The 27969-nt window shown below is 35.4% G+C and overlaps 1 protein-coding gene across 2 annotated transcripts in view; it reads left to right on the forward strand.

Moving 5' to 3' along the window:
* LOC106878961 (uncharacterized) overlaps window positions 1-27969 on the forward strand; it is an 82309-nt gene that overhangs the window by 18590 nt on the left and 35750 nt on the right. For both annotated transcript variants that reach the window (XM_089359871.1, XM_089359872.1), the window contains 8 exons: window positions 6386-6464; window positions 9388-9458; window positions 14238-14303; window positions 19862-20063; window positions 21167-21279; window positions 23447-23608; window positions 26259-26447; window positions 27176-27300. In XM_089359871.1, coding sequence (XP_089215997.1) covers window positions 6386-6464; window positions 9388-9458; window positions 14238-14303; window positions 19862-20063; window positions 21167-21279; window positions 23447-23608; window positions 26259-26447; window positions 27176-27300 — 1007 coding nt within the window. The remainder of the gene's footprint in view (window positions 1-6385; window positions 6465-9387; window positions 9459-14237; window positions 14304-19861; window positions 20064-21166; window positions 21280-23446; window positions 23609-26258; window positions 26448-27175; window positions 27301-27969) is intronic.

Below are 27969 nucleotides of genomic sequence, written 5' to 3' on the forward strand. Positions count from 1 at the left end.
TACAAAATTCTCATCAGTTATGAAATGTCTCTGTTGTTTCAGGTGGTGAACTGTAAACCTCAACAGTATCTGTTGATAGTATCAGCAACGTCTTTGTTTTTACTGTCAACTGATGATGATGTTCTCTCATATTGATTTTGATTTACGAGTGTCTGATAGTTTGACCAACTGGACAACCTCCTCATTGAATTCTCTTGTGAAGTGAGTGAGCATTCCACAGGCATGTATACCCTTCATGTAATCCTCAAGTAAAATCAGCATAATACAAGTGGAGCAACACTAGATCTTTGAATTACAGTTGCAGTCCATTTGATAGACTCCTACACAATTTCTACTTACCCAAATGCACTCACAAGGCTTTGGTCAACTTGAGGTTATGGTAAATGGATTTACCCAAAATATCATGTAGTGCAACTGAATTCCAGACCTAATGGTTGCAAAGTGAACTTGTTAACCACTTAGGCATGCTTGCACAGCTATGCACAATGACAAGATGTAAACTGGTGATATTTCAGACCTTAATGCCATCATCACCCCTTTAGCATTCAGATTATTCTGTCAAATGTAATGCTTATTTATTCACATTTTTTAAAATTAGCCATGAATTATCCTGTAGCTTAAAGATCTTGAATATGTGATTGTTTATTTTTAGAATGACGTAGCAGGGTAGGTATGAGACGCTGGTTTTAGCCAGTTTCAACATAAAACAAGTAGAATATTTGGAACAAATATGGCTGGTTTAAAAGCTACAGGGTTAAGTAGTGATTATTTATACAAAATCAATATCTTTGAAGATATGATAGAAGCCTGACAGTCAGTACTTTACTCTGATTTCATAGCATGTGTTGGACGAGAGGCACACTGTATTTTTCAAAAATTGAACCCTGATCACATCGATATCACCTGTCTGGAAGAGTGAAACCTGAGTGAGGCTTGTGTATGCTACAGACATTTCTCTTCCTGAGAGTAACTAATAAACAAAAATAATGAATTGACTGGAACCATCCATCAACAACTTCTAATACATTCGGGTTGTTATTGTTGTATAGACCTAGGTCACTTCCAATCAAGCATTCCACCTGTGACCATACTATCTTTCTGTATATTTAGAACTACACTCGCTTATGTGTTCTTCCTTTTCTAAGGCAATAGGGTGTGATTTAAGGGATTTTAACTGTTATTTCTAGCAGGCGGACCGATCATATAGGGAATCCATTTATTGGCTTGGAGTACATTCAGATGTGTGCATAGGGTGAGAAATGGGTGTATTATTGAGAAAAGTTAGTATACTAGCTAAAATCTGGTTTTAAATTGAATATGTTGTTTGTATATTCCAGGATAGTGAATATCAACAATGGCTAACGTTTGCTTGTTTGATATTTCAGTCGAATGTTTATCTTTCTCTTACCTAAATTGGGTGGTCTTTTCTGTTCTTGCTCCTCTTAATGCGGGGAGGATGAGTGGAGAGTGACAAAGAGAGGTAATGCTGGTTTTAGTGTTGTTATTCTTTGGTGTTGTTGTTGTTGTTTATGCTGTTCATGTTAGTTATTATCATTGTTTTTGTTGTTGTTTAAGCTGTTAGAGTAGTCTTTTGTTAGTGCTATTGGCCTTGTTTTTATTCTCTTTGTGTTGTTAGTGTTGTTGTTCTTTGTGCTATTGGTGGTAGTGTTATTGTTGTTGTGAAGATGTTGAGCTGGCAGAATTGTTAGCATACCAGATAAAATGTATTGCAGTATTTCTTATGGCTTTAATGTTCTGAGTTCAAATCCCACCAAGGTTGATTTTGCCTTTCATCTTTTTGGGGTTTATGAAATAAGTTTCAGCTGAGCACTGGGGTCAGCGTAATCAACTGGTATCCCTTCACAAATATATCAGACCTTATGCCTATAGTAAAAAGAGTTATAGTTGTTGTTTAACCCTTGCTCAATCTGGTTCAAAGAGACCTATGATCAACAGTATTGGGCCATGATCCTCTAATAATTTTAGGTTATAGAGGACTGTCAAAAAGTCAATGGTGAGAACAGAAGGCAGACAAAATTTAGGTATTCCTCTTTTTTAGTCATTGTACTAAGTTTCATTTTTCTTCTTTGTTATTGATTACATTCTCTTTTGAATGTCTTTGAAAAAAAAAATGTCCGAGACAATATGGGATAAAGACCCCCTTTGGTCATGAATGACCGTGGGATTGCACTGAGAAAATTACACTCTGAGGCACAAGTCTGGGCAAGGTTATTTTATGGAAGATCAGCAGTTGCCCATGCATCCCAGCCTCCCCTCTCCACGCCACCTATGTTATCCAAGGGAAAGGCAAAGGTTGATACAGCTTGGCACCAGTGACATCGCAACTCATTTCTACAGCTGAGTGAACTGGAGCAACATGAAATAAAGTGTCTTGCTCAAGAATACAACACACAGCCTGGTCTGGGAATTGAACTCACTACCTCATGATTGTGAGCCTGATGCTCTAACCACTGAGCCATGTAACTATGAATCCAAACACACTATAGACTTTTGTATTGTATTCTAGCAAAAGTCTCTGCCTGGACTCCAGTTCTTATCCTCATCTGTACTTCAACCACATCATTGTACAAGACTGAGTTCAAACAGTGAGGCAATCTCTATGTGGTTGGTCACTCTGCTTGCAAGAAATAGGAGCCAAATCTCTCTCAAATCACACCTTATGATCTTTAAAATAAAAGAAGTAGAATGCTTTGGATAATTTAGTTTAAGATATAATGTCTGAAAAGATAGTTGTCGATGGAACTTAAGAACATCAACAGTAACATACCTTTGTTTATTTAGATGATGGAACAGGGAACAGATAATTTAAGAATATTGTATGAAGAAGAGATGTAAATTTCATCCCTTTTATGATGTGAAACTTGAATTTAGCTCTTGACCTTATAATGCCTCATAAACATAGACATTCTTTGGTCTTTGCTAGAATCCTCACTACCTTGCCCTTATTGGTTGTCTAGCTCTGCAAAGAACTAAAATTCACATGACATTACTCTTAGGATCTCCTACAAGTTTCTTCCATAGAAGCAGACAGGTTGGATCATCAAAGCTTAGGATGAAAATATAGAAAATTATCCAGACAATAATAACTTAAACACCATATCATAATCATCGTTGTCATTGTTGTCATTGTCATTGGATCCCATTATCTTCATCGTCGGTGTTGTCATTTTAGCATTTACTTTTCCATGCTTCCATAGATTAAAAAAAAGTATGTTGAGACAGAGTTTTCTATCACTGAATGCCTTTCCTGTTGCTAGCCTCCACTCATTTCAAAATCTCTTGGTATGTCAAACAACAAATAGCCCAGACATGCTTTTGTGGTGGATTGCAAGAAAATGACACAGCTAGTGCTGCTATTGTTAACAACCAGTAAATGAAACATGAAGATGAGACACACATACACTTGCAGATACATATATATGCATTAATGTGTGTGTGTGTGTGCGCGCGTTAGGAGTAGGGGAAGAAGAGGGAGGTGAGAGATAATGTTTCTGGTCTGTAGGGGAACAATTAATTGACACCACTCCTACAACTTCTTTCTCTTTGACTCTATATAAATGTATTTACAGGGTGCAACAATATATTTACTTATTTATTCTACAGTAAACCTGTAAATGACCTCAGCCTAAATTTACAAAGACATTCCACTAGCTAGCTTCAATAATACCAAATTTCCCCCTACTCATCCTCCTCTCCATTTCCTTTTCATATTCTTATTCTTTTCCTTAACAAGTTTAGACATTTACCCACTCCTATTTATTACTTCTTCACTTACATGCTTCCCTTTTCTTTTCAATTTCTATGCTTTCTATGCTTTCCATGCATCTTTGATCGCACCTTTTGTAAGTCAACATGGGATCCCTTGATGACAGGGTAAACTTCTTTTGATTAAAGTATTTTTGGCCCAATGAGTAGCTAGTGGATCACTTCTCATTTGAATAATTACTAATTCTGAGGTTCTGCTAGTTATGAAACATATGTAGCCTAGATTTTATCTACTCCATTCACCAATTTGGGATTTCTATTTACATACATACATACATACATATATATATATATATATATATATATATATGTGTGTGTGTGTGTGTGTGTGTGTGTGTGTGTGTGTGTGTGTGTGTGTGTGTGTGTGTGTGTTTATCTATCTGTCTGTTTGTCTGTCTGTCTATCTATCTATCTATCTATCTATCTATCTATCTATCTATCTGTCTATCTGTCTATCTATCTATCTATCTATCTATCTATCTATCTATCTATCTATCTATCTATCTATCTATCTATCTCTCTCTCTCTCTCTCTCTATATATATATATATTATTTTATTTAAAAGAGTTCCAACTCTGTCTGTTTTTTATGTTTTATTTATATTCTTGTAAAATTAATGTGGGATATAGAATATGGGATATATAATATATAATATAAAAATGATGGTACAATGAAATGAAGTATTGAATGTCTTATTGAATATATGGAATATGTCTTATTGAATATATGAAATATTGAGTGTTCAATATAAAGGATTAAATATATAAAGGCGAATACATATTTTCTATACCTTGTGGTATTTCATCATGGCCGGTATGACAGACTGTAACAGACAGTCTGTTACAGGAGTAATTCACTTTGAATTGTTACCACCCAATGCAACAATCAGTGCTCAAGTCTACTGTCAGTAATTAGAGCATTTGAACTAAGCTTTGAAGAAAAAAAGACCCACTTTAGTGAACCGAAAAGGAGTGATGTTTCATCAGAACAATGCGCAACCCCACACTGCAAAGATCACATCACAGAAGATTAAAGAGCTTGGTTGGGAAACAATTCCTCATCCACCTTATTCTCCTGACCTTTCTGTTGATTCTTTCCCTTGGCTTTTGAATTGCACTATAATTCTATTAACAGTAGCAAGAGGGATTTGAAGATTTTCGGCAATTTTTCACTGGCTAAGACCAGCCTCAGATTGCTCAACGATACGACCTCTTGGAAAATCTGACAGTTCTGCTGAATTTTTTGTGCATGGCATGGTTACTCTTCGCAAATGTTTAATATAATGGCACCTGGAATGAAAAAGAATAATAACATTGTAAATTCTACACCGCTGAAAACATATTAAGACACTTAGATCAGAAATTTTGAAAATTAAAGGTGTCTAGTTACTTCATGCATGTCTGTATATATATATATATATATATATATATATATATATATATATATATATATATATATATATAAATGTATATATGTATGTATATATCCAGTGGCTCCCCACTCTATATACCCAGGTTTTGACCACTCACTTACCCTCCCCACTCTCTAATTATGCTTCTTTGGCAATATCCTGCCACTTATATTATGATCTTCAAACCTCAAGGGTATGCCATCTGTATCTCTCTCTGCCTTTACTCGACCATCCCATTTATATTTTAATCTCCATCCTTTGTGAGTATGCCCAGCACTTTGCCATCATCTCTATCCTGATGTCTCTCCTTCTCCAGCACTTACCTCAGGTTTGGTAACCATGTATCTCCTTTGTGGCAGCACACCTGTTTCTGTCTTCATTCCTGATCTCCCCCCCACAGCCAAGTAACCTTGTACCTCCTCTACAGCAAGACATCTGTTTCTGTCTCACTATAACCTTTCACCTTACACAAGATCACCTCCTCCAATGCCCTCTCCCCTCTCAAAAGATTTTTGTTTTGCAAGTTATTTGGTGACCCTATCAGTGCAGGTGCCACTTAAAAGCACCCAGTCCACATTGTAAAATGGTTGGCATTTGGAAGGGTATCCAGCTGTAAAAATCTTGCCAAAACTGACCTCCCCTGTGCTTGTGTCATGTAAAAAGCACTGAGTCCACTCTGCTGGGTGGTTGGTGTTAAGAAGAGCATCCAGCTGTAAAAATCCTGACAAAACAGTCACAGAAGTCTGGTGCAGGCTTCTGCCTGGCCAGCCCCTGTCAAACCACCCCACCCATGGCAGCATGGAAGGTGGATGTTAAATGATGATGATGATGATATCTAAATATATGTATATATATATACATACACACACACACACACACACACACACACACACACACACACACACACACACACATATATATATATATAATGTATAGGTTTATATATTTAACTGATTTCTTTCAGTTTCTATCAACCAGATCCACTCACAAAGCTTTGGTTGGTTTGGGGCTACTGTAGAAGCCACTGCCCAAAGTTCCACACAGTGGGACTGAACCTAGACTTCACCAAGCACACAGTCATGTCTATGTTCAGCCATTTAATGATTATTACTGTAGTAGATTAAGTAAGTTATCAAGCAATAACATGAAAATGTGTTAAAAGCAGAAATACTTTGTTGACTTTTACAGAGCCTATTGAAAATGATCAAAGAATAAGTGAAGACAAATCTTTTGTTGAATCTCCAGGTGATACACCCGACCCATCTCTGTAACTATATTTACCAATTTTATTCAACTACTAATTTAATTAAGTGTTTCTTTTTTGTTTTTAATCATATAAATACATAATGTACAATAGAAACAAGAATGGCAGCTTGATTATAATATAATTATTGTAGGAAATCATCCACTTTCAATAATGCATTCTGCCTATTCTTGCATTTAAATTACATTTTCTTTTTTGTTTTTTATCTTTCAGTTAAAGTGAATTATCATATGCTATTGTTAGGAATGGTGTTATAGAAACACCAGAGACCCAGTCTTTGGTGATAAAATTTTTTATAATAGTCATAATATTTATGACTATTTTAAAAATTCTATTATTTGTTTCAGTCATCAGACTGTGGCCATGCTGGGGCACCACCTTGAAGAATTTTAGTCACATGAATTGACCACAGTACTTTTATTTTTTTAAGCCTGGTACTTATTCAATTGGTCTATTTTGCCAAACCGCTAGGTTACAGAGACATAAACACACCAACACTGGTTGTTAAGTGGTGGTGGCAGACAAACATAGACACACACATAGACATGCACACATACATGCACATCTGTGTGCACACATACACACACACATACACACACACACACACACACACATGCACACACACACATGCACTCATACACACACACACATGCACTCACACACACACACACATGCACTCACACACACACACATGCAGAGTCTCACTACTAGATGCAATTTGATGACATGATACATATATTGAATTAGAGAAGGTGGCCGAAGTCATTGGAAAGATGGTGAATAATGTTATGGACACCACCAACTCAGATACTTATTTTTATCTATATTTATATTTTTAATTTTTATTCTTATTCTTATTTTTTTATCTTACCCATATATATATATATTTATTTTCATTTTATTTCAGTTATTTTAATATTTATTTTTATTTTATTATTACCTTTTATTATTTTTTATTTTATCTTATTTTTGTCTCTATACCCTATCTTTGAATATTTTTATAATCTTTATTTTTATTAATATTCACTATTTTTACTTATTCTTATTTTAATTATTATATATTTTAATATTTTTTAGATACTTTATTTAAATAAAATTATTAATACACACACATGAATAGCTAAACATACTTTCATCTACTTAGTCTGCTGGAGTATCTCAACCAATCAACATGTAGCTTCTTTAATGTCCTTTCACCCTGATGATATTTTGCTCTAAATCTTCAAAATGCAAACTTATTTTATTCTATGTTTGTAATTTGTATTGGGTGTAAATTGAAACAATTGTAGGCAATGTTAATTAATAAATAATTTAATTTATATCCATTAAATCTCTCCATTTTCTTACTTAATAATATTATATATATATTTGAAAGTCTATGAGAATTACTTAATACAGTTTTGAAGTGTAAAGGTGATTCTAAAAAAATTATTGTTAAAAAAAATGTTATGAAATCTTTTATCAAGATGTTACTAACCATTTTTGGGTAGAAGTTTTTTTTTTCTAGTGTGTGACCACTTTCATTTAACCTTTTCATATGTATGTATGTGCATGTGTGTGTTTGTGTCTTGGTTTTTCATTGATTGATGGCTGAAAGTGAGCATCTTCATCATCATACAAGCAAGCAATGTCCCTTGTTTCTAATCTTTTGCCATGAAGAAATATTACCTACTGGAAACAGGTAAGAATTAGTGACTAGAAGGGCATTCAGCTGTTGAAAGTCTGCCTCTGTAGATTCCATCGACTTATGTGCGCATAGAAAAGTAAATATTAAAAGGATAATGATTAAGATGACTGAACTACATCATGTGAGAACTCAAGAGTTAAATACACAAGGTAAAACAACAAGCTGCATGTAAAATGTTTGAATATGTAACAACTGTTCTCAGCTGCTTTTTGGTTAATCATGTTGTTGTTGTTGCTAGTTAACTCCAAGTCAACTTTAATGGAACTACATTATCTAACATGTTTTACCTTATTTAATATGACAGAGGTGCAATGGCCTAGTGGTTAGGGCAGTGGACTCGCGGTCATAGGATCATGCTTTCGATTCCCAGACCGGGTGTTGTGAGTGTTTATTGAGCGAAAACACCTAAAACTCCACGAGGCTCCGGCAGGGGATGGTGGCGAACCCTGCTGTACTCTTTCACCACAACTTTCTCTCACTCTTTCTTCCTGTTTCTGTTGTGCCTGTAATTCAGAGGGCCTGCCTTGTCACACTGTGTCACGCTGAATATCCCCGAGAACTATGTTAAGGGTACACGTGTCTGTGGAGTGCTCAGCCACTTGCATGTTAATTTCATGAGCAGGCTGCTCCGTTGATCGGATCAACTGGAACCCTCAACGTTGTAAGCAATGGAGTGCCAACAACAACAACAATATGACAGAGTATAATGTGTATAAAATATTCCTCTACAGCAAGAAACCTTTTTCCTTCATATGCTAACCTTTCATCACCCAACATAAAACTGCTTCACTCTTTATTATTTAGTTGATATGGATTTTAGTTTTGCAATTTATATGGCAACCTCACAAGTGCTGGTGCCTCAAGAAAAGTACACAGTACACTCTGTAAAATGACTGACATCAGAAAGAGCATTTAGCAGTAGAAACACTATGAAAGTAGATATTCAAGCATGACACAGTCCTCAGATCTCTTGGATTCTGTCAAACAATCCAACTCTACAAGCATTGGAAATGGATGTTAAATGATGATGATGGTGTTGATAATGTGTATACAGTGTTATTTGGTTGCAATTTCTTGAAGAGAGAGCAACCACATAAAGGCTCCATTATTGGATTGTTTCATCTATCACACACTTAAGTCAGTAACAATTTTTGTGTGCTATAGTGATTTGTTCATCCAGGTTGGGTACAGAATGGTGTAGTAAGTTCTTTACCGCCATTTTGTTTCAATATCTTTCAGAACTCAGTTGTCTGAAAACATATCCAAATACATTATTCCTGAGAAGAAGAAGCAGAAGATAAAGAAAAAAGGTAATTTTATGCTTTGATTTATTGATTCATTGATGTGATGAGAGCTGTTCATTGCTATATTCCATTGTGAATTGAATATTGGAGTTTATATTGTTCAGTGTAGATTTGAAATTCAGAAGTTTATCATAAGTTTCATTCTAGATGATAAAACAATCATCTAGGTACCTTTTCCAGTTTTCTCTTATATACTGGTGGAATGGGGGTCCAAATTTTTGGAGCAAAAATTCATATAGGGTAGATTAAATGGAACCCATTATTTGGTTCACAAGGACAGGTGCAGCTTTTGTTCCCATCGCAATACCGCATTCTTGGCAGTAGTATGTTTCATTGAATAGGAAGTAATTGTTTTGTAGGATGAACTTCAGAGATTCAATGACGAAAGTCTCGTTTATGCAGTCTGGGAGAACTTCGGGGTATTTTTCTAACCAGAATTTTATTGCCTCTATCCCGTAGTCATGTGGAATGTTAGTGTAGAGATTGATGATATCGAAGGAAACTAATAGTGCTTCTTCGTTGGTGGCTTTTGGTAGATGCTGTAGCATGTCCAGATAATCTCTAATGAAACTTTTAATGTATCTGAGGAAAGGTTTCAATAGTATGTCAAGAAAATTGCTTAGGCAGTGTGTTTACAATGGAATATAGCAATGAACAGCTCCCATTTCTGGATATTTTGATTATAAAAAAATCCAACAACTAAACTGCAACCGACATCTACCACAATCCAACAGACTTAAAATAGTATCTCCTTTTCTGCTCATGCCATCCTAAACACACCAAAATAAATATCCCATTCAATCTAGCAAAAAGGATCTGTACAATTGTATCTGATACAACTACTTGGGAACTTCACCTACAAGACCTCAAAATAACAATCATTGAACGTCAATACCCACCTGCTCTTATAGACCATGGAATTAAATGTGCCAAACAATTGGACAGAAACACACTAAGGACAACAAAACACAACACCACACCTCACTTTAAATCACTCCCATATATATCAACCCACAATCCCAGAAACAATGAAGCATACAACACAATTGTACAAAATCTCCCTCTGCTCACTCAAGACCCAAAAATGAACAACATTCTGAATACACACAAACTCCTCAAATGCAAAAGACAACACAAATCACTTAAGAGACTCCTAACAAATGTAAAACTGTACTCAACACATATGATACCAACAGTTAAAAAATGCAGATGACCTAATTGTGGCACATGCCCAAACCTAACTGAAGGCTCAGAATTCACATTTCAGCAAGGAGAAAATTTTTTAATTAAAACCAACTTAACATGTGCCTCCTAAAACCTAATTTATATCCTAACCTGCTCAGGTTGTGGCCACAATTATGTGAACCAAACGAGCCGTACTTTGAGATGCAGAGTTACACTGCATAAAGAACAGATTCGTTTTCCTCAGTACAGGCAAATAGCTCTGAGCGAACATATTGACAGATGCACAAGAGATAAAACACCGAATTTCCGTATTTTTCCATTATACCAGTGCAAAGGTTCAATCTCCCTACAAGAATGCCTAAACAAGGAAAACCTGTTTATACAAAAGTACAGACCACACATTAATATACAAACTTGACCACCTGATCCCTACACATTCCTTAAAATAAAAAATAAAAACTCAAAATGTGAACCTGAATTGTAACACTTTCACTCAATTTATTGACTAATATATATACATATTTCTTTATCTTATTTAATTTATATTATATATTGACCAAGGATTTTTCTTTTGTCTATAATAATTCAATTTTGACAAAATGTGGAACTAGTATTATAAATTACACACAAATGTTCAGATAAACATACCTCTAGTATATATTATGAACTTAAAGAGACTTTTTGTACATTTCAATTTCAATTTTCTATTTCATAATTATTCAAAATTACAATTATTATTATTATTCCACATTTCCTGTAGAAATTACCTCTCATATCATACTTTACTTACTAAAATATGAATTCTAGATCTAACAGCTTATGCTAATTCTAAATCAAATTTATTTACCATTATTCAATGATGCTGAGGAGGTAGTTGTCCCCCTTGCCACCCGTTGCCTCCCTTTATCCACTTTCTCCATTCATTTTTACTTCTCAAGAAATCCAAAATGGCGTGATTCCTTGTCTCAAGGAATTATTACTTCACAATGTCCCTTGAAAAGCTAATTTAAATAGCAAAAACTGGTTCGATATCACTACATGTTATGAGACTTTTACCATCCATAAAATATGTATATATATATATATATATATATATATATATATGTGTGTGTATATATATATTTCTATAAAAAGATATTAAAACTATGTGAAATGAAGGCATTTTCTCCCCCCTTTCTTTATATATGTTTTCCACATATTTTCACTTCATAATTTTGCCACGTGGTATTTACTGATTCTCCAGCAATTTTGCTCCTTTTATATATATATATATATATATATATATATATATATATATATATATACATAATTAGGATAAAATCATTATTTAATGAATTTATCAGTGGCCAGCATAATAAAAATACCATAATGGTTAATTTATATTAAAATTATAATAAGTGTGTTGAATATCCTTAAAAGATAAAGGTGTCAGTTACAACATCCATTGGAAGATCTTAGCCAAGTGTAAACCTTAAACCAGCGGCAGCGGAAGGTGCAGTCTATGTGATATGGAAAGATGGCTCATCTGGAAAGGCCACATGTCTAAATTCAAGAACTGAACTTTTCGGATCAAGTCCTCATGTGGCTAAATATTTGCTACGTTTTTGGTCCCCCCGAGTTTACTGATAGGACTTACTTTCTATATTGTGTCTATGTATAAGCTTTTTATCTCTCTATACTTTTTACTTAGATTTCTTATTTATTTTTTATATTTTTTTACATATTTATAGAGATAATGTTTTGTATATTTTTCACACATATTTTTTCTGTATTCTCCCCTCCACCCTGCTTTTTTCCTGTGCGTCTATAGACGCGTACATGAAACCTTATGTGTGCGTGTGTGTAGGTACGTGCGTATATAGTTGTATGTGCGTGCATGCGAGAATATGCCTATAAAGACACGTTTTGCCCGTATAGCTTTTTCACACTTTTTTCTGTATTTTGCTCTTAACCCTGTTTTTTTTTTCTTGAGCATGTGCATATTTTGACGTATGCATGGACCTTTTTTGCATGCATGTGTACGGGTGCGAAAGTGTTGCGCACGTGTGGGTGTGTATGCGGGTATACCCGTGTATGTGGGTATATATATATATATATATATATATATATATATATATATACACATTTTTTTTTGGGCGAATGTGTGGGTGAGCATATGTGTGTTTCAAGCGAGGGTGGTTGAGAATATACATATAGGCGCATGTATGGATTGGTGCGCTTACACAAATACTATGAACTTTTTTACTCCTTTCCCTTACTTAGTCGTCTATAGCTCTTTTGTCTTAATAACGGTCAACCACACAGTAATTTCCCTTTGTTTAACGGTCATTTTCATAAGAACTTTCAGTGGCCAGATAACTGAAGAGATGGCTGCATGAGTTTCCACCCCGGCATCCGAAACTTTGAGTTTTATCATGGCTACCAAATAAGTGTCACATATTTTTACAGATAAATTCATATATATATATATATATATATATATATATATATATATATATATATATATATATATATATATATATATATATATATATATATATATATGTATGTATGTATGTATGTATGTATGTATGTATGTATGTATGTATGTATGTATGTATGTATGTATGTATGTATGTATGTATGTATGTATGTATGTATGTATGTATGTATGTATGTATGTATGTATGTATGTATGTATGTATGTATGTATGTATGTATGTATGTATGTATGTATGTATGTATGTATGTATGTATGTATGTATGTATGTATGTATGTATGTATGTATGTATGTATGTATGTATGTATGTATGTATGTATGTATGTATGTATGTATATATGTATATATATATATATATATATATATATATATATATATATATATATATATATATATATATATATATATATATATATATATATATATATATATATATATATATATATATATATATATATATATACATATATACATATATACATATATACATATATACATATATACATATATATATATATATATATATATAAGGTGGCAAGCTGGCCGAATCGTTAGTACACAGGGTAAAATGCTTATTAGCTTTTCCCATTCTAAGTTCAAATTCTGCCAAGTTCAACTTTGCCTTTCATCCTTTCAAGGTCACTAAAATAAGTACCATTTGTGCCAAAATATGAAACCAATATATATATATATATATCATCATCATCATCACATTAAACGATGATGATGATATATGTGTGTGTGTGTGCATGCGTGTGTGTGTGTGTGTGTGTGTGTGTGTGTGTGTGGTGTGTATGTATCTATTACTGTCTCCTTGCTATACAACTATCGCATGATGGTTGTAAAGAAGTTTCACTCTCATGCAAGCAGTGGCCATTTCCGATTTTCTGTGTAAATATGCCTGGTTATGGAGAAATGTTACATGAACTGATAACAAGTGAGAGTTTGGCAACAGGGAAAGCATCTGGTCATAGTAAATCTGTTTCTAAAAATTCTGTCCAACCCATGTGAGCATGGAAAAGTGAACATTGAAATGATGATGGTCATGATGATATTCGCTGGATACAAGAACTAGCAGTTATTTATTGTTTAATCTACATGCTATTTTTATTTCTTATAGAATCACTCACTATAAAAATCCACACCATTGCCAAGATTGTTTTCAAGATGTGTCACTTTTTCTCAGGTTTGTGAGGTCTTATAATCTAATTGTGACTCAGTCTAATTCCCTTCCTCCTTTATCTATTTCTTGTTAATGTGAATGCAACTGTATAAAAGCTCATGGCTCAGTGGTTAGAGTGTTGGGCTCACAATCATAAGGTAGTGAGTTTGATTCCCAAACTGAGCTGTGTGTTGTGTTCTTGAGCAAGATACTTTATTTCATGTTGTTCCAGTTCACTCAGCTGTAGAAATGAGTTGCTTGTGTTTTATTACAGCTTATAAGATATTTCAGATCATAGGTATCTGGAAAAATCATACACAATATTGAACACACATATACAAGGTATGTGTTTTGCTAGTTTGTGGGCAGGCTGCAATCTATGGGTGTAAGAGAATATATTCTCTTTGATTTGCTAGGTGTTAAAACACTTAGAAGTCATAGACAAAACACATACCTTGTGTATGTATATTTGATATCGTTTATATCCCTCAGGCTGCTCCACATTCATATTTGAATATGTGTGTGTGTGTGTGATATATATACATTCTGATGACGGAATATCCCAAACTCTGAGATATTCCTTCCTTTGTGGCACTCCGTTGGTTACGATGATGAGAGTTCCAGTTGACCTGTCAACAGAACAGCCTGCTTGTGAAATTAACGTGTAAGTGGCTGAGCATTCCACAGACACGTGTACCCTTAACGCAGTTCTCGAGGGAGATTCAGCATGACAGAGTGTGTGACAAGGCTGGCCCCTTTTAAATACAGGTACAACAGAAAACAGGAAGAAAGAGTGAGAGAAAGTTGTGGTGAAAGAGTACAGCAGGGTTCGCCACTACCCCCTGCCAGAGCCTCGTGGAGCTTTAGATGTTTTCGTTCAAGAAACACTTACAACGTCTGGTCTGGGAATCGAAACCGTGATCCTATGACCACAAGTCCGCTGCCTTAATCACTGGGCCATTGCGCCTCCCCTAAAATATCCCAGAAACAGCTATAAGATTTTGAATCTTTTTTCCCAATAATGATAATGTATATGACCTCAGATGTTTGCGTTGACTTAACGTTTGTTGTCTTCTTTAACAATTATATATCCGCTACATCAGACATCTGTAATGGCTCCATAACTACCATCTCGGCTATAACCTTGGGGCCCTAGTAATCCGTTACACCACTTACCTAGCATACCTAATCATTTAGATCACCTGTGAAGTAAACCCTCATATTTTGTGTGTATATATATATGTATATGTATATTTTATATTATTTTTTTTGTATGTTTCAGGCAAAAGGCCAGTGTCATTACCTTTTCAGTAGCCACTAGCTGCCTTCTTTTGAGTTTCTTGCTATGATATAGGTTAATCTGGGAACTTGGACAGCAGGAAATCAAGCTGTTTCTTAAAAACATCTACCCCTTATTCCATGAAGATCACTTGGATATTTTGGCAAGCATATATATATATATATATATATATATATATATATATATATATATATATATATATAGACCTTTGGAAATGTGCTGTGCGTGAGAAGACCCGGCAAGCCAAGTGAGATCGTTGTCAGTGCCCCTGGACTGGCTCTTGTGTGGGTGGCACATAAGATGCACCATTTTGAGCGTGACCGTTGCCAGTACCGCCTGACTGGCCTTCGTAGGGTTTTCGAGCGAGATCGTTGCCAGTACCCCTGGACTGGCTCTTGTGTGGGTGGCACATAAAGGACACCATTTGAGTGTGGCCGTTGCCAGTACCGCCTGACTGGCCTTCGTGCGGGTGACACGTAAAAGCACCCACTACACTCTCTGAGTGGTTGGCATTAAGAAGGGCATCCAGCTGTAGAAGCTCTGCCAAATTAGATTGGAGCCTGGTGTTGCCATCTGGTTTCACCAGTCCTCAGTCAAATCGTCCAACCCATGCTAGCATGGAATGCGGACGTTAAACGATGATGATGATGAACGATATTGGGGGAGTCCTTCATACTTGATTTCATAGTTGTAAGAAATATTTTCTTATAGTTTGATAGGATATTTAGAGATGTGCATCTACACCTGCTCCTCTTTTTTCTCCACACTGTCTTTAAGCATACATGTATTCAATGTGCATGAATTTGACAGAGTGAGGGAGAGAGAGAGACAGACAGACAGACAGAGAGTGAGAGAGAGAATTTATAAATATATATATGTAGGAGTCTCTTAGCTAAATGGTACAGAGTGCTCAGCTGTAATTTGAGAGTTACAGGGATCAGTTCTTTGTAAATACTTGCTGGCCACTTTTTTCTGAAGGTCGTGCCCCAGCATGACTGCAGTCAAATGACTGAAACAAGTAAAAGATAAAATATATATATATATATATATATATATATATATATATATATATATATACATATATATGTGTGTGTGTATGTATATCACTATCTATCTATATATATATATGTATGTATACATATATCTGTGTGTGTGTGTATATATATATATATATATATATATATATATATATATATATATATATATATATATATATATATATATATATTTAATAGATATATATATTCTTTTATTCTTTCATTCTTTCACTTGTGTTTCAGTCATTTCACTGCGGTCATGTTGAAGCACCGCCTTTAGTCGAACAAATCGAACCCAGGACTTATTCTTTGTAAGCCTAGTAGTTATTCTATTGGATCCTTTTGCTGAAGTGCTAAGTTATGGGGACATAAACACATCAACATCAGTTATCGAGCAATGGTGGCGGGGACTAACACAGACACACATATACACACACATGTACACACACATATATATATATAAATATACGACGGGCTTCTTTCAGTTTCTGTCTACCAAATCCATTCACAAGGTTTTGGCTGGCCCAAGACTATAGTATAAGACACTTGCCCAAGGTGCCACGCTGTGGGACTGAATCCAGAACTGTGTGGTTGGGAAGCACCCACATATATATATATATATGTCTGTATGTGTATGTGTGTGTGTTTGAAGCACGTATTGTCCCTGCCTTCGAAATGAAGAGTAGATGAACAGGGACAACTGATGAAGGGAAATATTCTTTATGTTGCTTGCCTCGTTTCTCTGTTTTTTTTCGGAGGCAATAACTGAGGCCTTTGGCATTATGTTGTGCTTGAGAAGAAGACCCGTCAATCTGAGCAAAATCGCAGTTGTGACAGATACCAGTGTCATGCAATTAGCACTCATGCCAGTGGTGTGTAAAAGTACTCATTACACTCTCAGAGTGGTTGGCGTTAGGAAGGGCATCCAGCTGTAGAAAACCATGCCAAATCAGACTGGAATCTGGTGCAGCCTTCCAGTTTGCTAGCCCTGGTCAAACCATCCAACTCATGCCAGCATGGACAATGAACATTAAATGATGACAACGATGATGATGTTGATATATATATATATGAATGTATGTATGTATGTATGTATACACACATATACACATATATATATATATACACACAATTATTTATCATAATTTTTATTCTGCTCTGTATGATGATATGGATTGGATGGGTCATTACAGTCCAAGCCTCCTCACATTGGCAGGTTGTGGTGTCAACATTATAGTAGTTGATGAGTGCAGGTGAGACCAGATTAAGGAGATCTCATAACCTTACATTTTCTCAATTCATTTAGTCAACTACTTTTACAGGGTAAACAGAAGATGTAGTGGAGTGAGTGCTTTGTACAAAGTAAATATAAATTTTGGAGAGGGAACAATGTTGACAGAAAAGGCAGAAATAGGCATCTGAAAGATGTGGATAGTTGAGTAGAGGTATTAATAATAAATAGTACTCAATAAATAAGAGCATGTACATTTGAACAGATGACTGAGGAGAGGAATTGGAGAGAAAGAAGGTGCAACGACAATAGAAGGACCAAAATAGGTGGGAAAGTTGAAGGGACTAGAATATAATGTGAAGAAAGCAGGGATATACAGAGTCGGTTGGTGAGAGGGGTATGTGGTTGTAATGGCAAAGGTGATCAAAGGTAGAGGTGAGTGATGAGATAAAGGTCACAATATAAAAGAATTGGTAGGAGTGATTAGCAGTAGCAGAAGTGAACAGAGTTAGATATGGGTAATGAGTTAAAGGTGAGAGTAGGTTATGGGTTGCAGTAGAGGTAATTCAGAGGAAAGAGTGTACTGGCTAGCTGCATAGCATGATGAAGTTAGTGCAACGGGATAGGGATGATAGTGAAGGGATGACAGTGACCTAACGCAGTCTCCTGTATATAGGTTTACTGAGGGGCTGGTAGGCAGAGTGATGATGAGGGCGTGATCAGCTTAGGTGGGGAAATGAGAGATGGATGGTTATGAGTGATAGAGATGGAAGAAAAGCTGGTTAAGCAATGGGTAGGTAGGAAGTACATAAGTCAAGAATGTAAGATGAGGGAAAGCAAATGAAGGCCTGGCAGAATACAAATATTGCTGCCTCTGAACGCTTGAGTCAGATGAGTCAGAGTACATGTTGTTGTGGGTAGACAGGTCTTCTGTAGTGCCATGTACTACCATGTAGTGCCAATTGGTACTGCCTTTTGTAATCTCTTCTGTGGTTTCAGGTTTGCCATGCAACCATAAATAATTCTGAAATTCCTTCTACAAGCAAAACCAAAAAAAAAAAAAAATCAAAACCGTTTGCAATATTTCTGAGGTCACAACAGATAGTTTAGGAACCCCTTAATCTGGGTGCTGGAGTAGCTGCTTTGGTTCATGTTACATATGCTACATACCAGGTTATCAATGTCAATGTGTATTCTGCAACAACTGTTGAATTTTCTTCCTGAATATGGAATATAAATTTTCTGTTCCAGTTTACCTGATTCTCCACACATTCTGTTCTTACTTCCCTATTGCTGTCATTGTTGTTAGGCCTCAACTTAAATCTGATCTAGTAGGCTTATGATCAAAGTCATTCTATCTGTGACCATCACCTCTTTTTTTCTCAGAAATAGTGCTAGGGACATGGCTTAATAGTTAGGGTATTTGGTTTGTGAATATAAGGTCATGAGTTCGATACCTGAAAATGCATTATGACCTTGAGCAAGACACTTTATTTCATGTTGTTGCAGTCCACTCAGCTTGCAAAAATAAGTAGTACCTGTATTTCAAAGGGTCAACCTTGTCACATTCTGTTTCACACTGAATCTCCCTGAGAACTATGATAAGGGCATGTGTGTCTGTGGAGTGTTCAGCCACTTGCACATTAATTTCACAAACAGACTGCTCCATTAATTGGATCAACTGAAACATTCCCCATCATAACGGATGGAGTGATAGCTAATACTTCTACATTTTACAATGTGTTGCTTCTTTTCTTTGAGAAAGTAGGTTGTGATTTGAGAAAGATTTGGTTGCTGTTTCAACAAATCAAGCAACAGCATAGAGCTACCCCACCACACACACATTTACTCTTACTACATGGTTGAGTCATTATTTGTAATAACTTACACTAGCTAAGAGAGAACCACTTTACTCAAAACAAAAAGCAAAACTGGGAGAAAAAGTATTAGACAAGTTTTGTGTATTTGTTATATTTTTTAAATGTTGATCTTAATTTTTTTTTTAATTATTTAGATACTTTATATATTATCAAGCACTTATCAAACACACCTGTGGGACTTATTGATATGGTGGTCAGCATTAGCTTGTCAGAAAATTTACTCTCCGCTGAGCAGAAACTGATGTTTAATCCTATGGTTATATGTATTCACTCGGTGAATGATATGCCAGGTAAAGACTCTTCAGAAGGAGTAACCTATGAACAATTGAAGGAGAAGTAAGATATACATTGACATTTCCTGGTTCTAAACATCTTTTGGAACTTTTAATTCTTTTTTAAATTTGCTGTTTTTCTTTCAAAGTGTACAATAAGATTTTAGAAGGTAATATTTAATTATGTTTCAGTATAACTCCATAGTTTAGAAAAAGTGTACTTGAACAGCTCAGTATGTGTGTGTGTGTATGTATGTGTTTATGTGTGTGTGTATATGCCTGTGTGTGTCTTGTGTATCTATCTACACACACACACACACACACACACACACACACACACACACACACACACACACTAATGTTTATTTTTTTTGTCAAGTTATATATAAAAAAATTTAACATTTAACTGAAAATTTATTCAATGTTTTTTGTGGGTTATATATTTATCAATTTTTGCAAGCATCTGAATAGCTGTGCTCAATCATTCCATTTTGTGTGGTTCCTGTCTAATAAATAATGTGTGTGTGTGTGCATGCGTATGTGCATGCATGCATGTGTATGCGCATGCATGTGTGTACACACGGATGTGTATGTATGAAAGTTGAAGATATGTTAAAGAGTTTGATAATGAATGTTTTTAAAATCTGGTACTTCTTGTACTTAATGGTGCATAAAATAAGACATCCAATAATTTTGAGTACTTTACTCATATTGTCAAGGTCATATTTAAAATCAAAAATAGCATAAGTAAGCAATTGAGACTAATCATAACAAATTTGATAGAAAACCAAAAGTCCATACATAACTGCCCAAGTCTTAAAAAAATATGAAAGACTTGAATGGACAAAAGATTTAGGGAAATAATCCTTATAAGTCCAACCCATGCCAGCATGGAAAACAGATGTTAGAGGTCGATGATGATGTATGATCATGTATAATGTTGAATAAATTATTGAATATCAAAAGAGATGCTCAAAACATCAAATAAAACAGTCTTTGAGTGCTTATTTTTTGAATTACCACCTTGCATGAAGAAAAGTTTCAGATATTTGGAAAACTATAATGAGAAGCTCATTATAATTTTCCTGAAAAAGTATCAAATGATTATAATGGTTCATCCATTGTTAAAGTGTCTCTGTATCAGTATCCTATTTTTATCTACTTCAGGTGTCAACCAGTTTATGTAAAATATGAATTCATGAAGTTTCCTCCATACAAAACCTCTGCCAAATCACAACAAAAAAACATATATTTTAATGATGTGAATGTAATATTGACAGGTATGTGCGAATGTTTTTTTCTTGAGTCATCTCTAGTCCCTTCTGGTCTACAACTGCATATATACACCTATGGCATAAAGAACATGAGACAGTTATATTGAGGATAATCAATAAGTTCAATACCTTTGATATGCTCTGCATCAATGTGATCTGGGACCACAGAGAATGTTCTTGTTGCATAATGGCTTGCTGAGTGGGTGGAAGTCTGGGTTGTTTAAATGTGATGGTTGAGGTGCACATGATGGATCTTTTATGGAGGCGCAATAGCCCAGTGGTTAGGGCAGCGGACTCGCGGTCATAGGATTGCGGTTTCGATTCCCAAACCGGGCGCTGTGAGTGTTTATTGAGCGAAAACACCTAAAGCTCCACAAGGCTCCAGCAAGGGATGGTGGCGAACCCTGCTGTACTCTTTCGCCCCAACTTTCTCTCATTCTTACTTCCTGTTTCTGTTGTGCCTGTAATTCAAAGGGTCAGCCTTGTCACACTGTCATGCTGAATATCCCCAAGAACTACGTTAAGGGTATACGTGGCTGTGGAGTACTCAGCCACTTGCACGTTAATTTCACGAACAGGCTGTTCCATTGATCGGATCAACTGGAACCCTCGACGTCGTAAATGAGTGCCAACAACAACAACAATGGATCTTTGTGACAATCTGTGAGGATATGTTCAATGCTGAACAACATTTCATTTCATTGCTAAAATTTATATTCAGATTCAGTCAACAATAAAAAAAATTTAACCACAGGTTCTGCATTAAAGATTCTGAAATTAGCAGTAAAATATCTCTTCATTAATTGTAATATTATGGTTTCCATCAGGAAAAAAAAAATCAAATGCAGTTTGGAAGATTGATGAAGTTTATTTGTTGTACAGATTGTAGAATATAACATTTTGTTGCTTTGATCCTTCATCTTAGAGTGAAGAAATTAGAGCTTAAACTGAAATTGAGAGATTGATTTGGTGGAGAGAGAGAGAGATTACTGAGTAAAAGATGTGGTGTGTGAAGGTGTGAAGCCAAGATTGTAAGGTGAACAAAGGACAAAAGTCAATATCCTGAGCAGGAAGAATATTAACTCTTGTCCCCATCACCTTAGTCATGCACACAAACATACATATATATACATACATACTTGTATCCATGCATGCATACATATGAGAGAAAGAGAAAATATAATTCATGAGATTCTTTATTAATCCCAACAATCATTTCAACCCTGTCTTACATTGGTCTCTTGTGGGTGAGATTCTGGACAACTGATTGTGGTGCATTCTTTGGTGCAGATGAGTCTTGTCATGTGACTTTTCAAAGGGTAATTCACTCAATAAATTCGATTTTGCTTGGTTTTTGCTTGATTATAATGCATTTCATTATTTGCCTGTAGCTGATTGCATACTTACATACATACATACATACATACACAGTCACACACACACACAGTCACACTAACACACACACAAAGAAAAGATATGTTCTGGTGGAAATCAGCTGCCCATTGGACACAAATGTGGTTAGAAAAATATAAGAGGACATCTGTGGACCATTGATAAAGAGTTTGTAAATCCAAAAGCAAAGGTACACTTTCAGCTTCATGCCTATTATTATTTGAGCAACAGGATGCATACCAACCTGTTTGGAGCAAAGTATGGTTTAATTTGGGAATTCTTAATTCATATGCTACAAATAATCACAATATACAGGACCTTGCTACCAATTAGGTGGCCGGTCAAAATTTACTCTAAAATTATAAGGAAGAAGCGAAGAACATACATACATGCATACATATATATTCATTTATATATATGTATGTGTGTGTGTATGTGTGTGTATGTGTGTGTGTGTATGTGTGTGTGTGTGTATGCATGTATATATGTGTGTATGTATATGTATGTATGTATGTATGTATGTATGTATGTATTATGTATACATGATTGTGTGTGTGTGTGTGTGTGTATTATAGCTTCTTCAACACTACCCTTGAATTATGATCCATTTGGATAAGGTCACAAATTTGTAAAGAAGCTCATGGTTAATTAGATTAGCTCCATAAAATGCCTGGTGCAAATTTTATTGATTGTATGTTAGTCTAGTAATAACATTGAATATTTAGTAGGACAATGTTGTTTATGAAGATTAATTTGTTTGATTTAATCAAACTTCCCACAGGTATGTTAGACAAAACTGAATTGAAACAGTTCCTTCAAGGACCAAGTTTACAGATTGAAGTACATGACCGTGACAGATATGCCGTGCCAAAAGAAAAACAAAACCCACTTTTTGGAAATGACCGTAATGATGATAAATTCAGTAATATTAACTATATAAAAAGTAAGTTTCTTACTAACCCTCTCTCTCTCTCTCTCTCTCTCTCTCTCTCTCTCTCTCTCTCACACACACACACACACACACACACACATGCAAGTTACATGATGTATATCTTTTTAAGTATATGTTGTTATTTTAAAGAAATTTGATAAAAATGGAAAAAAATTTGCTTGTGGTACATAGTCAGAAGTGATCCAAATATTTTTCTTTTGCAAGCTATCATCAGAACGTATGGAAAAGATGATATTCTTTCTCCATTCTTTAAATGTTATCTAAACTAAAATTTCTAGAATGTACGAGGCACATTCCAGAAGTTTTGAGACTTTTTCAGGAAAGTCCGTTACAACAGTCTTAGATTATTGTAATTTTAGTATATCATTACTATACATCTAATAAGTTGACCTACCAACTTTTGTTATTCCAGATTGAAGGATCCAGCTGTACCAGCAATTTGAACACATCCTGCTAAACACTGCTTGTCACAGCTGAGTAGCTTCTAGAATATGGTTGGGATATGAAGACAACTTAAAGTCTTACTATGCCACAAAGCTTTATGTTAAATTGGGCAAAAATACTACAGAAACTTATGAAACATTCCAGACTGCTTATAGATTAACTTGTATGAACCAAGCATCTGGTTTTCACTGGCAGAAGAGGCCAAGCAAAGCAAGTTTGCCAGGGAGCTCATGATGATTCCTTTTTCTGATAGCAAGGGCATCATTTACATTCATTGGATTCCCTCTGGTCAGACAGGGGCTGATAAAATTAGTACCAGTTACACACTGGAATTGATGTAATTGACTTAATCCCTTCCCCAAAATTTGAGGCCTTGTGCATCCCGTAGAAAGTATGGTCAGGTTCCAACACAAGTCACCCCAGCAAAGTCTACCTGAAACACTTCTCGGTCCATCATCACTGCTTTGATGTCCTGGATACATTCCAGGCCAGCGTTTGCAATCAATTTGTTGATGTAAGTGTAACAACGTTTTCCTCTTCTTACATCACCATGAAACAGATTCCACAAGACTAATTTGGATGCTTCCCATTCAGGGAGCAAAGTCTGTACTATAGGTAGTCATCTTTGCTCCTTGTGACTTTTGTTCCCCAAGATGAAGGAGAAAATGAAGGTGGCTGTGGTAAGGGTCATGGACACCATTTTGGAGGACTTCCATGGAACCTTCATGAAGAAGTTTGGGCACTACAAGTGGATTGAAGTCAGAGGATCCTAGTTTGAAGGAGATTAGAGTTATTTCTTTGAAATTAATAAATGTCTTTGCTGAAAATGTCTGAAAATTTCTGGAATGCACCTTGCATTTTATCAAGCAGTGATGTTGTTGCTTAGGTCAAGTAAATCCTGATCTAGCAGGCCAGTGATCAAAGAACATTTCAACTGTAGCCATTTGCTTTTTTAGGAGTATCAAAACTGCTAACGTATCCGTATTTTTCAAGCTAGTATATGATTTAAGAAAAATTTGGCTATTACAAGTTGAATGACCACACAGAGGCTACTTTATTGGCTGGTGTAAAGAAACGTTGAAGTTAGGAATGTTGACATATCTGTCCTATAGGCCTTAATTTTTCTCTCTTGACTTAGATATTCAATAACTTAATCAGCATATTACTGTATTCTACTGAAATTTACTGATGATATTTCTTCAGTTTCAAGCATTTGGCCACAAATTAATGCTGCAAATATGTAATATGACTCCCAACAAAATAAAGCTTGACTATGTGGGATTTGAAATCAGGGCCATCAGATGGTAAAATAGTCTGAAAATTTAACCCCTATATCAAAATCCCTCATATATTTCTGACAGCGTTGTAAAATAATATCTTGGGTGTTACAAGATCTACAAAACAGAGGTAAACTCTTATTAAACTCTACACCCCAGCTTGGTTTTGTAAACATTTTATTTCACTTAATAACTTTTGGAAATGCATAAATACCACAACATAACATTTGTTCCTCTGAACTTATAATATATTTTTATAGAAGTTACATCAAGGAAGAGTAAATTTAATCATTTCTTTTTCTTCTTGGTAATCTCTCAAGTCCAAGAAAGATGATTCTGCAATTTCTTGTTGTGATTTGTTTATTGTGATCAAATGTTTGTGCTGTATGTAAGCTCACACCCTAAATCAAATTGACACTGTTTGTATTGGTGTATGGTGTGCCACATCAAATGTTGAAGTGATCTCAAAGCAGTATGAAATGGTGTGTTCTGCTCAAGAACACAACACATTCTCTGATCAAAGAATCAAAACCATGAACATGCAATTGTGAGTGCCACATATTAATCAGTAGGCTAAAGTGTTGTATTATTTTTGCCATTTAAAAACACAGAAAAAATGAAACAGTTAAATTCACTTTTCATTTGTATCTTGAGATGTCAGAATTTTCAATGAAAGACCACGATCACAGTTACACTGAAACTGTCAATGACCAAGTGACTGTTGAGTGACAAAATTTTTGACCTTTCAAGAAATAAATCAAAAATGAACATGACTTGTTTTGGGGTGTTATTAAATGTCTAAAAAAAAATGTTCTTCTACAATGTAACTACTTCACTTTCAACATGTACCTTCAGATAAAATCACTAACTTTTTATGTATTATAACTACCAAACGGATTTTTATTTTACAAACCATTTAGATAAAAAGGGACAGAATTCACAAAATCAATCATCTTCAAAAATCTCTAATATATATGGTGTTTGCAAGCTCAACCTGTTTGAACTAACACAAGGCAGAAAGTACCTCTATCGAGAACTACCAATTCTTCACCATAGATCTGAGAAGATTTTCTCCAGTGATCGCTCAGTAGATCCTGATGAATCATTAAGTAACTATTCAGTATCAACATACTTTTTTTCCTTCATAGTTTTTTTGGCTTCTTTTATTTCTGCTATTAGTTTGTTCTAGTTTTATTGCATTATTTACTGGTGCAGCAATGCACATTAATTTATCATCATCATTGACCACCACTCCTCCTCTACTTCTTTATCATTATCATTGCTTTTATCATCATAATAATCACTCTCCTTGTCCAAGCCAGTCATCATCATTGTCATTTACACCACCCCCGCCATCTGTGTTAAAACGGTGACCTTTGAGTTGCATTTTCATCTTAGAGTAGAGATGGAAGTCTGCTGGTGCCAAATCTGGCAAATAGAGTGGGTGTGGTAGCGATACTATGTTGTTTAGCAAAACTACTACTACTACTACTACTACTACTACTACTACTGCTACTACTACTGCTGCTGCTGCTGCTACTGCTACTACTACTACTACTACTACTGCTGCTGCTGCTGCTGCTGCTGCTGCTGCTGCTGCTGCTACTACTACTACTACTACTACTACTACTACTACTACTACTACTATTACTACTACTACTACTGCTACTGCTGCTACTGCTGCTACTACTACTACTACTACTACTACTACACAATCACCATCACAATTACCAGCACAACCCCTTGAGTAGGTACTACATTCACTACCAGCACCACTAGCACTCCCACGACGACCACCACCACTACTAGAATACCTTGTTCTATTTCTGTCTTTCAGGTCTGTTATCCACACCAAAATATATAGAGTGTAACTCAGTTTTAAAACTCACTATCAAGTTGTCACACTCATTCTTTGACAAAATTGAGACACCACCAAAAAGATCACCAGTTCCACACAATGTAGTGAGTAAGAATTTTGTTTGTTCCATGACCTTTGACACTGTGGTAACTAGTGAAAGGAAATTTGAGCTATTATACATGAATTCTCTTTGTGATATTCTCTATTGATGTATAAGGATGTACATGGAGTTCTAATTGTTTGGCCGTTTAAATTACAATATACTATACTGTATTATACTATACTATACCATGCTATATATAAAGATGGATGGATGAATGGATGGACAGACAAACAGATGGACACACGTCCACACACACACACACACACACACACACACACACACATACACACATACACACACACATACACATAGATAGATTGATAGATATACATATTATTATTATTATTATTGAGTGAGAGAGCAGTGCATGCTATCAAAGTGACACTGGGGTAAAATATACGAAGCCCAGTATAACCATCATGACTACCCGTCTGATAAGGGTACACAAGGCACATGCATCACAACCGTGTGTGCGCGACATGGTGATCTCATATCAAGATAAACAGCGCATGACCTCGCAGGTGGGGCCCAGTTAGAATTTTCTTCAGGTCAAGTAGCCCATCCCGCTCAAAAGGTCCCTGAATAAGGTTTGTTTAAGGATGTTGAGCAAAACACCCATGTTTCCAAAGGTGAATTATTCAAACCCTAAAGAATTCCTCTCAACACATGG

Source organism: Octopus bimaculoides, chromosome 11 (genome assembly GCF_046866305.1).
Source record: "Octopus bimaculoides isolate indiv1 chromosome 11, ASM4686630v1, whole genome shotgun sequence".
Lineage (NCBI taxonomy): Eukaryota > Metazoa > Mollusca > Cephalopoda > Octopoda > Octopodidae > Octopus > Octopus bimaculoides.